Here is a 14,739-nt window from a genome sequence, read left to right on the forward strand (position 1 = left end):
TAAATACTTCCCCTTTACAAGAAGGAATGAGAGCACAACAAATGACCACCTGGACAAATAAATTCACGTACACCGTTTATTCAGGCAAACATTGGGCTTTACCTTAAATAACTGGCAAACCTGGGGGAGGGGAGCGCTACTGTGCAATGCAGAAACCGGCCGAATCGCTGCACGTGAGCCTCGTGGCGGCTCCCCTTTCCCCCTCCTCGAAAAACGGTTCCAGCCTGTTTGTCAGCTGTGGACGTCTGCGGAAAGTGAAAAACCTATGGAGCGGGTTCAAAGAAACGCTGGCTAATATGCCCAGACTGGCTGCCTAATGAGCCAGAGTAAAAGAAAAGGTCACATGGCTCCAAAAACCTCCATACAACAAATGCCCCGTAGCTATGGTTAACTTTAATTAACTGCAGTATTACAATTCTCTTCAAGCTTATTTGCCACCTTTGTCCACTGCCCCTTACCTTTCCTTTGCCTGCTAAAAATCGAACCGATGGGGCTCCTAAGTGGCCTTACGCTTCAGAAATCCTGCCTGATAAAAGCTTCTCAAGACTGCTCTTCAATTAAAGAAATCCACCAAACTGAGCTCTTCGTAACTCTAACTACTGATGACTGATTTCCAGATTACAAGAGTGGCTCTGTTTGTATAAATCGGGGTATTCACGCTCCTGTGACAGAACTAAATGTTGAATAGCCAGTAGTTTTTCCCTCTTGATGGCAGTTGCGATTCACACACAAATATTACTTCTCTCCTTGTTAGGTTTAACTTGAATTTCTTGAATGTCTACAATTCTTTTCTCTGCCAGTCCTTAACCCACAATGTAAATCCCCCTATCTCTTGATTTGGTCATAAACTGCTGGGTGGTAACTGCATGCTTAAAAATAATTTAAAGCAGGTTCAGTACAAATCCATACTCTAACTAATGTATAGGTTGGATCCAATAATTAACTCAAAACATTTTTGCTCTGCATTATTCACCTAAATTCACTACATAAGAACAGGATGTTCTGAGATTTTTAAGCACCAGTATATCACTAGGCAGAAAAAAATGACACAGATACACAAAGTTATGGTCTGAAATAACAAATATTGTGATGCAGAAGAATTTATCTGAGAACATAACCCCCCATATACGAAGTAGGAGGAGTATGCAGCTACACAAGAAAGCAGAGATCCATATGCACACTAAGCATATAGTTCTCAAGGCTTCCACCATTCCAGTTAGCCTTTCCACCAGGAAAAAAATGCAAAAAGAGCAACTGGATACCAAATGCCATCCAGACTTTTGAAAAGTACCTCTTGTGTGTATGTATATATATATATATATATATATTTGAGGGTGGAGGAATCTTTACAGTTCAATAAAACTCAGAGCTCGTCGCTCAGACACTCTTACAGTTGGAAGATCTCTGCGTTCTGCTGGTCAAACTGCAAAGCAGTGCTGCTGGGTTTGTTTCGAGGTTGTTGTTGTTTTTTGTTTTTTTAAAATCTTTCCTCCATTTGACTCTTTGGAAAGGACAAAGTTCACATTAGGTTTGTTTGCATTTTCTAGCTAGTGTGAGGCCCGCGTATTTACTTTGCCTGTTGATCACCTCACAGGTATTGCGCTGCTCCCCAGTCCCCACAAAACGCCACTGTCACATAAAACAGTTAATTACACCAAGAATCACAAACGATCCTCGCCAGAGGGAAAGCATTTCAATTCAGTGCTTTACAGGAAGCTTTCTCACCTGAAAACACAACAGACAACAGCTCAGATCACCAAGCCAGTTCCCAAAAGCAAAAGCCACTGCCCAAGCGGGGTAGCTGCCCACCAGCTGCACCAGCAGCCGCGGGGGCTGGCACTTCCCACTACCCTTTTTGTGCCCTGCTCGGCTACAGCCCTGCCGCACCAAGCCTACGGCCAGCGTCGAGCTTCGACAGCCACTTTTAAAATCAGCTAAAAGTATCAATCACGTGATGCTGGGGTTTTTTTGTTTTGCTTTTTCTGGTGTTTTGTTTTTGTGAAAGAGGGCTTCCTTTCAAATCTCGAGCCTTACCGAAGGGCACAGGCAATGGACGCAGGCTGCATTGCAAACGCTGCTTGCAGCTGGAGAGCTGGGGGTGGGGGGGAGAAGGGAGGAGGAAATGAGATGCAGAAACAGTAAATAGAAATGCTTAGTCAGCAACTGTTACTGCAACATTAAAGGTGAAATGCAAATAGGCACCGTGCCAAGATTTAGATAAGTTTGATAACACCATCAACATCATCGGCTTACTACATGTATGCGAAAGTGTGCGTACAAGTGCCACAATTATCACAAGGAACCAAAGGCTCTTGATATAATGGAGACTTTTAAAAAGGCAGCACGGCATGCTCACGCTGCCTGAGCTCCGGGAAAAATAAAGCTTGCTACTCCAGAAGTATTAATATCAATTGAATTTATTACAATTTACTAAGCTCCAAGGCACATTACAGTGTTCTGTTAACTACAGAAATGTATAAAGGACAAACAGAGCATGTTTCTCATGTACAGCATTTTGCTCTACTGTTCAAAAGCATCCGTGCATCAATAAAAGCAAAAACAAAAAACACATGAAGATTAAAAACGTTCAGATCAATAGAAACAAACTGAAACATTTTCCTTACAAACTTGCAACAAAAAACACCCTCCCCCCAGAGCCACCCCACCGTTTTGCAAACAAAAAACGAAAACAAAAAAAATAAAGTGAGAGACTAACACTCAGGGCTTGTAAAACATAAGCTGTCACCATTTTTTGTAGCAATTTTTTAGGCATCAACACTGGCCTTGGCAAAAAAAAAATTTTTTTTGTATTTTTTTTTGTGTTTTTCTTCTTCTTTCAGAGAAGTGCATACATTTACAAAAATACACACCAGCAGCAGGTAATCGCTAAGGGCTATTAACTTTGTACCTAGCCAACACACTGCCAAAGAAATGAGAACAGGTATTATGTAGTAACCAAACAATATTATATTCTGTTTAACAAAAACCAGCTCTATCCTTCAAATGAAGAAGAGTACATACCTTTGTTTCAAAATATAGAAACATACGACGAAAATAATGTCTATACATAAGACTAACTTTTGCAGTTTGTTATATTCACAATTCTACATCTTCAGGAGTCTGAAGGGATTGGATTTCCTATTCAAGGGTCTCTCTCCTTTTTCACTTTAACGTCCCCAGCTAAAATGGTAGCGATCTCGCCCTGCATGAAGGCCCAAGGCACATTGGAACCTACCAGGGGGCATTTCTCTCCGCTGGGGCAGTAGACCTCGCCCGTCGCCCCTTGGGCCTTGATGCTCTCTCTGGAACAAGGGAAGCAGAACTTGTGGCTGGGCACAGAGGGGCACTGAACAAAGTGGGTGTCCTCCAAGCGTTCGTGGCAAATGGTGCAGCACAGGGGCCCGCTGTTGGCCATGGGGGAGTCCGGAATGTTTTGGGGGTGCACTTGGTCCATGGCGGGGTGGGCGCTGGGGGGAGGAGGGGCCACTTGCAGGTTCATGTCCCCGTTGCGGGAAGCCAGGCGGCGCTGGCCCGGCACGGAGGCCGGCGACACGGGGCTGCTGCTGTTCCTGCGGGTGGACGTGGTGGAGTGCACCGAGCTGCCGTCCTTGGGCGAGTGGGCATTGCCCAGCGTGTCGGCCACCGACATGAGCGCGGCCATGGGGGACTGTCCGTTCTGGGGGGCGGACTCGGGCGGCGTGGTCCGGTTGGAGTGGGGCCCGAGGGGCGGCGGCGGTGGCGGCGGGGGGCCCCCGCCGTGCACCGCCCCGAAGCCCCCGGCCGACATGGTGAGCTTGAGCGCTTCGCTCTGGCTGGCCATCCACTGCTGCCGCTGCTGCTCGTCGCTCAGCTTCAGGGCCCCCTCGGCCGAGTCCGAGGGCTCAGGAGACGCCTTCCTCTTGCGCATGGCCCCGCCACCGCCACCACCACCTCCGCCTGGGCCCCTGGAGGCGGCGGCTGTGCCCTGAGCCCCGCCAGCCCCAGCCCCGGGTCGCGGAAGGCTTACCAGGGCCGTGGGCAGCATGGGGCAGCTGGCGTCCAGGTAGGGCTGCGGCAGCATGTCCGCACCCACCAGCTCCTTGAAGAAGCGCACCGACTCGGGCAGCAGGTCCCCCAACAGCCGCCAGTCTCCCGAGCCGTGCTTCTTCTCATACTCCAGGTACTTGAAGCCCGAGGAGAGGCCGCGGCCGAAGTCCTTCATGCAGTCCTGGTACATCTGCTTGGCCACGCCAGAGGCGCTGGAGAAGACGGTGCCGGAGCCGCTGGGGTACTCGATGAAGAGCTTCAGCTCATAGTCCATGCCCGGCTTGGAGACGGCGTCGAAGGCAAAGACGCGGCCAAGCAGGGCGTGATCCTTCTTGAAGCGCACCTCGTAGGGGGTGCAGCCGGCCAGCGTCAGCAGCGTGTCCCGCACGATCTTGGGCTTGCTGGCCCACTCCTCGGCCCGGTTCCGCAGGCTCTCGCTCAGCTCGGCCAGCGCCTCGGCGTTGCGCTGCTTCTCCTTCAGCTCCCGCTCTTGGTCACTGCTGGACACCGAGCCCGGCCGCTTGCCGCAGGCCTCCGACGAGGAGCCGCCGCTGCCCCCAGCACCGCTGCTGCCACCGCCGCAGGTGCCCCCCTGGGAGGAAGCAGAGGGGGCCGGGGGCCCACCGCCGCCACGGCCACCCAGACCCCCGTGCGGCGGGGGCAGCGCCACGCCGGAGGCGGCGGGCCCGTTGAGCAGGGTCTGCGGCAGCAGGTTGGGGGGCACGTTCAGCTGGGCGCCGGCAGCCCCCGGGGGCAGGCCGGACACCAGCCCGCCGTGCGTGCCGCGGCGGGAAGAGGAGGAGGACGACGAGGAGTTGGGGCTCTGCCGGTTGAGCTCCGGGGGCCCGTCCTCGGGCGGCTTGGGGAAGCCGTTGGGGCCCCCCAGCCCGTTGGGCAGGCGGGCTCCGTGGCTGCCGCCCAGGCTGCCGGGCGGCGGCGGGTACTCGAAGCGGCTGCGCTGCTCGGCCGCCGCGGCGCTGAGCCCGTAGCGATCCAGGCTGGACTGGGCGAGCCCCGCCGAGGCCGCCTTGGAGGAGGCGTCCACATGGTTGAGCTGCTGCTGGGCCGCCGCCGCCGCCGCCGCCGCTTCCTTGGCGGAGAGGGGCACTGCCTTGACGCCGACCGGCGGCGGGGGCCCCGGGGAGCGGCCGTCCTGGAAGCAGCCGTGCGCCCGCTTCAGCTGCCGGGCCGTCTCGATGACGAACTCGATGCGGTCGGCGCCCTCGTAGTTGACGCAGCCCCGGCACACGGGCTCGGTGAAGTCCCAGATCATGGCCCAGGGCATGCGGGGCAGGTCGCACAGGTAGCACGACTGCCGCCGGGACGACGACACCTGCGCGGCGGACATGGTGCCGCTGGCCGGGGCGCTGCTGCCGCTGCCGCCGGCGAAGGGGCTGGCTCGCTCGTCCCCCCCGGGCTGCGGCGGGGGGGGGGCTCCGTACCTGCTCCCGGTGCCCCTGGCGGCGCTGGAAGGGACGGAGGGGGGGGCGGCGGGGGGCTCGCCCGCTCCGAACCGGCTCCCGCCGCCGCCTCGGTCGGCTTCTCCCGCCGGGTCCCGCCGCCGGGCTGGGGAAGGGCTCGGCCGGCTCCTCCGGGGGGCTGGGCTGGGCTGGGCTGGGCTGGGGGGCGCCTTCCAGCCGCGGCTGCTTCCCTGCGCTCTCTAGCTCTCCGCCGCCGCTGCTCCTCCTCCGGGAGGAGGCGGAGGGAGGCGGGGGGGGGTCACCTTCCACCCGCCGCGGCTGCCCGGCGAGCTCGCGGTCCGCCGGCTGCCGAGCGCTGCGGCGGCTCGGGCGGCTCCTCCTGGTCCGAGCGCCGACCCGGGGCGGGGGCGGCCGGGGGGCAGCGGCGGCAGCAGCGTGCCGGGCGGCGCCGCCTGCTCCGCACTCACATCCTCGCCGCTGCTCGCGGTCCGAGCGCGGGGTGCTGCTGCTGCGCGCCGCCGCGTGTGCCTGCGCGCCCCCTCCTCCGCGCCGCGCTCCCCCCGCGCCGCCCTCCTCCCCCCTTCTTCCTCCTCCTCCTCCTCCTCCTCCTCCTCCTCCTCCCCGCCGCTCTCCCGGCTCGGCTGCACCCGGGCGGGGCCCCCGCGTCAGCGCCGAGCGCCCGCCCCCCGCTCCCTTCCCCCCGGCCCACTTGTTGCGCGGGGCGCGTGCCCGCCGTGCGCGCCCCCGCCTCTCCGCGCCGGGGCAGCACGTGCACGGCCCCGCCGGCGTGCCTCTGTGTGTGGGGGGGGGGGGGTGTCCCCCCCCGGCCGGGCGGGGTCTGTCTGAGCGGCGGGGGGACACAGGGTTTCCCCGGCGCTGTGCGCGCACACGGCTTCCCCCCCCCTTTAAATGGCTCCTTTAAACCCCCCCCCGGCAGCCCCGCTCCAAAAACAAAAGGCGCAGCCTTCCTCCTCCTCCTCCTCCTCCCCTCCCCCCCAGCCGCCGCCCTGCGGGGCGGCCCGGCCTGGCACGGGGCTGCCGTTGCGTCACGGGCGCGCCCCCGAGCTGGCACGGGGCCGCGCGCGCCGTGCACGCCCTGCGCGCGCCGCCGCCGCCTCCCCGCCGTAGCGCCTGCGCCGCGCCTCCGCTGCCGGCCGCGGCGCCCCCCGGGGGGCTCCGGCGGTGGCGGCCGGGCAGGGGCCGGCGGGGCCCCGCAGCACCCCCGCGGGCCGGGCCGGCCTCGGTGGGTTGTAAAACCCCGAGGGCTTTGAGGGGAGGGCGGTGAGAGGCGCGCGGCGAGGTGGTAGAGGGGCAGGCGCTGCTACGGCGCAGCTCGGAGACCGGCCCTGAGAAAGCCGTTTACTCTTGCGGGAGGCTTGGGGAAGCGGCGAGCAGGGAGAGACAATGCTCGGAGTTAGCCGAGGGCCCGCCGTGGGTGAGGAAGAGGAGCGAAGGAGGGGGATTTCGCAGCGACACCCCGGCTGCGGGCATCGCGGAGGCGCCTCTGGCCAGGTGAAGGCTGGCCAAGGAAACGCCTTCGCTTCCAGCCACAGCAACCTAGCCGCGGCTGCAGGATTTCTGCGCCGGGTGGCTTGACCTGACCAAGCAGGCACATGCTCGCTGTGGTCCACAGGGGAAGGTCAACTCCTCTCACTGCCCTGCGTTGAGCTTCATGGGAGAAGCAGAAGTGGGCTGTGGAAAAGGACAGCCCTGCTCTAAAAACTCGGGTTGCGAGAGCCGGGGCTTCGTCCTGAGCGCTGGGAGTGCGGGATCGCACAACATCCCATCCCGCCTGCGTTTCAGTCCGCGGGTTGCACAAACCCAGCAAACGACAAGGAGCTCTGTGTGCTCCGGCCGCCCCTCACGCTGGCTCCTCGCTCCACTGAATCCTCCTGCAAGAAAGCCCTTTTTTGGTAACACTCACCTCACAGGAACAGACTTCTTGGCTCACAAGAGCAGTCTTTATAGTGGGTGTAAATAATAATCACCTTAGATATAATCTAGCCTCAGCAAACCATTTACAGGTGCTGTCAACTCCCTTTATAGTTTGTGAATAGAAAAAGAGCAGAGATTAGCATCTGTGACCCGACCAAACTGCCTTTACTTTTACTTGCAGGATACACAGTCGTGGAAATATGTTTGTTTTTCCGTAATGATTAAACCTCGATTTAAACTTTGGTCCTGGGCACGTACCGTGCCATTACGCAAGCAGCACTTAAGGCTGAAGTGTCAGCATAGCAACAATACGGCTAGCAGCGGCGGCGATCTCTGCAAGCTGATTGATGAAGAGAACTGCAATGTAAATGCAAATAAATGCCACGCCGTGGCACCTTCACAGGGAACGAGTTGTCAGGATCAATCTCATCTGTTAGGGGAAAATAGATTGAACGGTGGCAACGTGACGGAGCTAAAACCCACGGCAGCGCTGTTCCTGCGGGGTAGGGGCGTGCTCCGCTGCTCACCTTCCCTCTTCCCCGTCCTTCACCATGCCAGCAGCGGGGCAGGGGCAATCCAGATCAGTCTCGCTGGATTTACACCGAACGTGGCTGGTGTTGATTTAGCTTTGAAATAATCCAGGAATTAAAATTACGTTTGGAGGAGGGAAAGAGGAAGCCCAAACAATGAAGCCATTCAGGTGCCTGATCTGGCTAAATGAAAGAAAGAAGCAGGCAAACAAAAAATAGCATGGGGGGGGGGAGAAAAAGAAAAAAAAAAAAGACAGTAGCTTGTTTAATAAGAGGGAGGGGAGCGCAAGGAGAGATGGAGCTGGAGCAGCGAACAATTGATGCATACGTATTGCTTTTTGCACAGAAAGGCGAGTCAGCACTTTGGATGGCGATCCTGCGTGGAGTGCCCAAAGTTTACGACCTGCCTGGAGTCCCAATGGACCGGGAATCTAATTTTCACTATCAGAAGTGACATCTACTAACTCCTTCCTTTCAGTGCTAGGATAAAGAGTGCCATCCAATAATCCCCTTCCCTTGATTCCTCTTACCCGCTTTATTACAAACTACACGGGCACACACATCTGCGTAATGATAGAACATCAGGTGAGGCTTCAATTTAACCAAAGGAGTCAGAATGATCATAGGAAACACGGAGCCTGTAAGCCAGCCAGCACCTCTCGTAGTGCAACTAGCAGAGGGTGCAATGCACCATGAAGGAAGAAGGGCCAAAATCCACGTGCTTGACTAAACCCCAGGTCTGCCAGGCTCTGCTCCGTGCCACCGCGCACGAGCGTCCCAAAACGCTGGGATTGCCATTGACCTCGATGCGAGAGTATTGCTGGCTATCGATCAGCAGCCCAGTGTTAATTACGCGGAATATAGGACAGCCCTAAAGTGTGCAAGCAGAAATAATTAGGAGCCCATGATCTGGGCAGTTGGGGTCTTGCCCTAAATGCTCCCAGCTTAACTCCTTCCTGCTCGCCTTGTGAAGCCGTGGCGCTGATGGGGGCAGCGGACACAGCAGCTGGTCCGTCTGGATGCGCTCACCTACAGAAATGGCTCCTTCCTCAGCGGTCAGAACAGCAGCTACGGCTGGAAAAAAATGCAAGAACCAGAAGGGAAGAGCACTCCCAAGAGTGTGATTTACATGGATTTACCTCAGTACAGCAAATAAAATAAAATCCGTCACAATCAAATTACTGGCTTCAAAACAACGTAGAGATTAGCAATGAGCAGAGCACTTGGTGGTAAAGGGAGTGTGTTCAGCAAATGAAAACACAAACACTTCAGGAAGGAGTTGCAGAATTTTGTCAAATTAAAAGTTAAACAACATTGTCTTCTACTAGGAGCTGCCAGCAAGTGTCAAAACACCTAGTTACAAAGAATAGGAGTGTAATTACGTGTTTCTGTTTATCGTTTCAGGTCTCGTCTCATTATAATTCTGTTTTTTCCTACCATTCTTCAGGTAGTGAGCCTTGTTGACATACACAGAGCCTATCGCTTGCCTACCTAGGAATTCCTCCTTCCTTCTTTCCTCCCTCCCTCCTTCCTTCCTCCTGTCCTCCCTCCCTTCCTTCCTCTCTCCCTTCTCCTTCCTTCCTTCCTTCCTTCCTTCCTTCCTTCCTTCCTTCCTCCCTCCCTCCCTCATTTGTCATTCTCCCTTCACTCTGCAGCACCAACACATTTCTCAGAGGACGCTGCCTGCCATACCATCCAGTTTTGCTGTGGCTGTTGCCACAATTTTGCTTTCCACTCTTCCTGGCGTGCCTGCCCCCTGCGGCTGCACACCGAGGTAACTTCGCAACCCCACAGCCACCCAAATGCCCCATTTTTGCCCCAGAACGCAGTTACGGCTTCTCCTTGAGACCCAGCCCAAATGGATTTTCATACAGCTGTCTCTATGGTTTTAAAACCTGTCTATGAGCCCAGATTTCTGTATGTTAACCTTTGCCAAATCTTACAGTGCAAAATAAGACACCTATAATTAATTTTGCTTGCTCCACGAGGGACTAAGGACTGGGTAGCGCATTTTGTGCCTGGATACGTAGAGGCTGGGTCCTCCGCTGTTGTTATTTTTACTTTATCCCTGGACTGTTTTCATCTTACATCCTGTGGACGTAGTAAACAATCAACAATAATGAATCAACTGAATCGGTACATTTTTTTAAAGCTATTCCCACTGAGAGCCACTTGCACTTTCGTGACAGTTAAGAATCTGCCAAACATTAGCTTAGTTACCAGCAAGACAGGCTCCCCCCCTCCCTTCACCCCATACACAGATTGTTTATCAAAACGTGCTGCCAAGAAAAATATCCCTGCTTTTGGCCTCCACCAGTGATTAATAACACTTGAGAACTGAACAAAACTTTACTGTGTTTTCCAAAAATGGGGGAGGTGGGAAGGAGGGGAAGCAAATTAAAAAAGAGAAGAAGGTGGGGGGTGGAGAAAGAGAGAGAGAGAGAAAGAGGAAGAAAAGAAAGAAAGGAAGAAAAAGAAAGGAAGAAAGAATGGAAGAAAGGAAGAAAAGAAAGAACGGAAGAAAGAAAAAAAGAAAGAGAGAGAATGAAAGAAAGAGAGGAAGAGAGGAAGAGAGAAAGAGAGAGAGAGAAAGAGAGAGAGAGAAAGAGAAAAGGGAAGAGAAAAGGAAAAGAAAGAAAGAAAAAGGAAAAGGAAGGAAAGAAAGAAAAAGGAAGGAAAGAAGGAAGGAAGAGAGGGAGGAAGGGAGGGAAGGAGGAGGAGAAGCCAAACTGCAAAGTTATTTCACAGGGCACAACCTGCTTTTCCTCTGTAACTAGGCCATCTGAAAAGACCTGAACCACTTCTCCTCCAGGAGCGCGTTATAAATGCTGATTACCATTGCTACTGAACGAAGTATGTTACGGACGCAGGATGAGGGTGAGAACAGAAGGGAGGGGAAGGCAGTTCCTTTTATTAGGACATATCAAGATGAGCTATGGGGGGAAACGGGGAGGAAAAAAAGATCATTTACTTTCTTTTCGAAGACTGTTGGTAAAATTCCTAAGGGAGACTAAGTGCCAAAATTAACTGTCTTGGCGTATTACTTTTAGACACTACTGCCTGGGTGAATTAAGTCAAGTCTTTAAGCAGCAGACAAAGATAGCTGCAAGCTGAAAAAGAGGCACTACATTTCCTTGTTTTGTGGTGAATCTCACAAATTTGTGGAGATTGTCTTTGCTCCAGGGTTTTTCATCTCTCTCTCTCTCCCCTCCTGGGCTATTTTTACTATCTTATGTTTGGCATTATAAATGTGTTTTGCAACGGGAAGGCAAGGTAAGAAGCAAGCAATTGTTAAGAAAAACAGGAAAAGTTAAAAAATAGAGGTGCATCCATGTGTACTGTATCTATTTATACGGATACATACATCCGAGAGTACCCGTACACACACGTCGTATAAGGTATTTTTCATTACTCCGTCCTCCGAAAGGCATTATTTAGTAAAAGATAATAAACAGCTCTTGAACAGTGGGATATAGACTAGTGAAAACAGTTTACTGAAATTAATGATGCTGGATTGAACCAAACCTTCCCTTTGGAATTAGTGCCAGACATAGTTTTCCTGAACCCTGTCCAACTGCCTGAGCGACAGACAATTTTCATTCTATTTGTGCTAAAGGCTTATGACTAGTGCTGGAAAATGAAGCCCTTGCCCTTGATCTCAGTGCAGATTAAAAAAAAAAAAAAAAAAAAAGAGCAGAACTGTGCCAATTTGTTTCCTCTGCCAATAGAAGCCCTTGTGCTTTGGGTAATGCAAAACAATAAAAAGTTCACATGAAAACTCTCCATTGAAAGGAAACCCACCAAGAGCCATGTATCTCTGCTACATTCATCAGCCAGCTTCCGAGATTCTCACAATGTCAGCAAAACGCAGAGGGTAAGGGCAGAAAATATTTACCAGCCAGCAATACCGTCTTCTTTTTCTATTCCATGCCTCGCTGCTATGCATTTGATGATGACTGCTAAAAAATATTCCACTGTAAATTACCACGCTCTCCCTTCTGCTGCCACCGATCGCCCTGCTCTCGGGTTCTGCATGCAAATCTGGGGCTGCGCAGCCCCTGTTGTCAGAGCTAATTCTATTTCTGAAGGATGAAATCCACGTTTGACACACACACCCGGAGTTATAAACAGTGGCTATACTGTACTGCTGTCAGCCAACTAATCTCCGATTGCTTTTTCCTAGATTATTAATAAAATTAGGATCCCGAGCAGAAGGCGTTTGCTTTCATTGTACAGTCTGCACTTGTGACATGGTACATGTGGAAAATTTTGAGTGCGCCGCAGTGAATGGTCGGGGGGTTAGTTTCGAGCTTCCGCTAAGTACCTGGCAGGCTGCCACGGCCCAAGGATTCTGGGAACTGAACGGCTCCCAAGTACAAACTGCCAGCATTAAGCAGTCCTGACAGCTCTGCTCCTTCCACACTTGGCAGCAGTTCAAAGTGCTCTTTCATTTGAAAGGCTGGAAGGCTGCCATGTGCAATGCAGATTTGCTGTGCCTGCTCTCATAAGGAACTGATAAATGCCGTTGCTGTTGCCATGGGGACAGGAGGCTATCAGAATGGCCTTGTGATCTGCAGCCTCTCAGCTCTGCAGGGTTTTTTTTTTTTTTTCCTTTTTCCTTTTTTTTTTTTCTTTCCCTGAGATGGTGAAATAAATGTTCTAGAAAAGGTTAACTCTTGAAGGACGGGCAGGAAGCACTGGTTTGAAAGGACAGGGTGAGCCTCTGTGCGTGGCTCCCCCAGAGCGCTGGGAAGGAGATGAGCACGTACCTGCCCCACCTGGGGAGCGCTGGCCTTGGGGGGCAAGGCCAGGAGGGAGGACGAGGAGGAGGAGGAGGAGGAAGAGGAGGAGGAGGAGGAGAAGGAGGAGGAGAGACCTTCTCCCCGCTCGATCTCTTCAGAATTCCCTCCCAGTTCAGGATCTCCCAGCATAATTACAGGGCCCTCCCCTTTCTTCCCCGCAGTAGCCCCACGTACAGTTTTCAGATGGTGGCAATGCATTAATTTGCCACTGGCTCTTGTGACAAGCCCGGTGCCTTTAGCTCTCATTAACAGCGCTGGACAGCTAGCGGGATTAGACGCATTATGTGGACTCCGTGTGTGGTTAATGTGAGTAAAGGGAATGAACGGTGTGACATAAAACTGCATGCTTAAAAGAGATCTCGGTGACAATGCAAGTCCTGAGAGTGAATCTCAGCTCATTCCCGTTCCCAAGATTAAAATACATGCACCCTTGAGCTATGCACAGCCTGACTGTGTACATAAATGAGTGTGCATATCTACTTCTGAACAAGTACAGATAAAAACACAGGTGGCAAATATTTTAGCCAGAATTCATACTTGCTTTCCTCTTTCTCTTTTTCACAAGTAATTTCTCTCTGTCGGCGCTACAGCAATAAATCTGGGTTCCCTGAAGACCCCTTGCTGCAGCGGAGCGCCGCTGCGACGAGGCGAAGCCTGGGCATACCATCAGGGCGGACACAATGGGCGCATCCCTGCCCTGCGAGCGCTGCAAGAGCGCGAGGCGGGCACACAGCTGCGTCCTTGGAGCAGATATAAAAGCAATAAGCAGTGGCGTATTGGCAGAAAACAAGAAAGATAAAGCATTGGGGGAATGTTGTTTATATACTAGAACGTTACCGGTTTCCAGGGCTTTGTTTAAAACTAGGAAAAAATCAACAGCCCCCCAAATGAACAAATTCCCCCTTTCTTCTCTAAACATGGATGTCTGCCCTTCAAACCGCATACTTTCACCTTTCCAATATATGTGAACGGTATTATGTGAGACGGCACATGAAAGCTGAACAAACAGAAGGAAGTCAACCTCCACCCCACAAGCTTTCAAGTGAAACCCAACAGATAATCTGCTTCGCCAGTTGATGGTTAACCTGTAGCTTTTTTCAATGAGCGCCGCCACTCTCACTTATTTTAGTTTCACTTCACTTTAGTTTCACTTGTTCTTTAGTGGATTCTTTGTTCACGAGGCTCTTGGTTGTGAATGTGTTAAGCTGAGTTTGGACTGAAGAAAGTGGCCACTCGAAAAACGTACGAGGGAAATGTCAGATGAGGGAGTTGCAGAAATAACACAACCGCACAGGTTTACGCGTACACACACAAACTCTTCACCTTTTTTGAATCCTCCTTTAGTTTCTGTTTCCAAACAAATTAAGGCATCTGTCATTGTGAGTTTTGTATCTGCCATCAAGCCCTGCTGGTTAAAACAATCTGCATATGCAAATCCAGATAAAAGCTACTTGTATACATTTGCAAAGCAATTCCAAAATCGCAAACAAGGCTGCGTTTCACAAGCCTCTGCACCAGACTGAGCTAGGCCAAAGGAAATATTTCTTTTTGACTGCCTGGGCGTTTTTTTTTCTTTTTAAATAAATAAATATGAAGTTAACTGTAATTCTACTGTAATTTCTTTACCTGATTCTCCCTGGGTTCTTGCCTACGGTTGTCATGGTAATTTGATAATTCTGGCTTGCTCTCCACACATTCTGTTTGTCTCACTGGATTTCCTGATTATTCAGGAAACTCTTTTAAAAAACCTTCCCGTCTCTCCCCTCCTGCCCCCGTTCTGGGCTCAATCCTGCTTTTGTCATTCCTCTAGCACAGAGGAATGTGTATTATTTTGCTACAAACCTACTGAGGTGAAACTGTTCGCTCCACTTACCCGAAAATGGAGATAATGAGATAAGCATACATGCTAGAGCACTTCTTGTATTTTCTTTCATGGTCTGTGACAGGGGATAGGGAGGAAATGTGGAAAGATAACTACATATAGATTTCTTGTAAGGTTCTTGGATCTTAATCCTATAGATATTA

General features: G+C 52.4%; 1 protein-coding gene and 1 long non-coding RNA gene across 2 annotated transcripts; one reads left to right on the forward strand and one right to left on the reverse strand.

The window, feature by feature from the left end:
• Window positions 1–2,401: 2,401 nt before the first annotated feature.
• On the reverse strand, window positions 2,402–5,972 carry IRF2BPL (interferon regulatory factor 2 binding protein like). Its single transcript, XM_080595643.1, has one exon. The coding sequence runs from the start codon at window positions 5,372–5,374 to the stop codon at window positions 3,143–3,145; it is 2,232 nt and encodes a 743-aa protein (XP_080451769.1). The 5' UTR covers window positions 5,375–5,972; the 3' UTR covers window positions 2,402–3,142.
• A 598-nt stretch (window positions 5,973–6,570) lies between these two features.
• LOC308195730 lies at window positions 6,571–14,316 on the forward strand. The gene is made up of 2 exons (XR_013951785.1): window positions 6,571–13,020; window positions 13,280–14,316. It is a non-coding gene; the product is annotated as an uncharacterized lncRNA (long non-coding RNA).
• The last annotated feature ends 423 nt before the right edge of the window (window positions 14,317–14,739 follow it).

The sequence above is a fragment of the Anser brachyrhynchus genome (assembly GCF_964034855.1).
Source record: "Anser brachyrhynchus genome assembly, chromosome: 5".
NCBI classification, from domain to species: Eukaryota; Metazoa; Chordata; class Aves; order Anseriformes; family Anatidae; genus Anser; species Anser brachyrhynchus.

What these genes read in the sequence shown, in the direction of transcription:
- IRF2BPL (XM_080595643.1), bottom strand. Translation starts at nt 5,374, where the DNA reads ATGTCCGCCGCGCAGGTGTCGTCGTCCCGGCGGCAGTCGTGCTACCTG.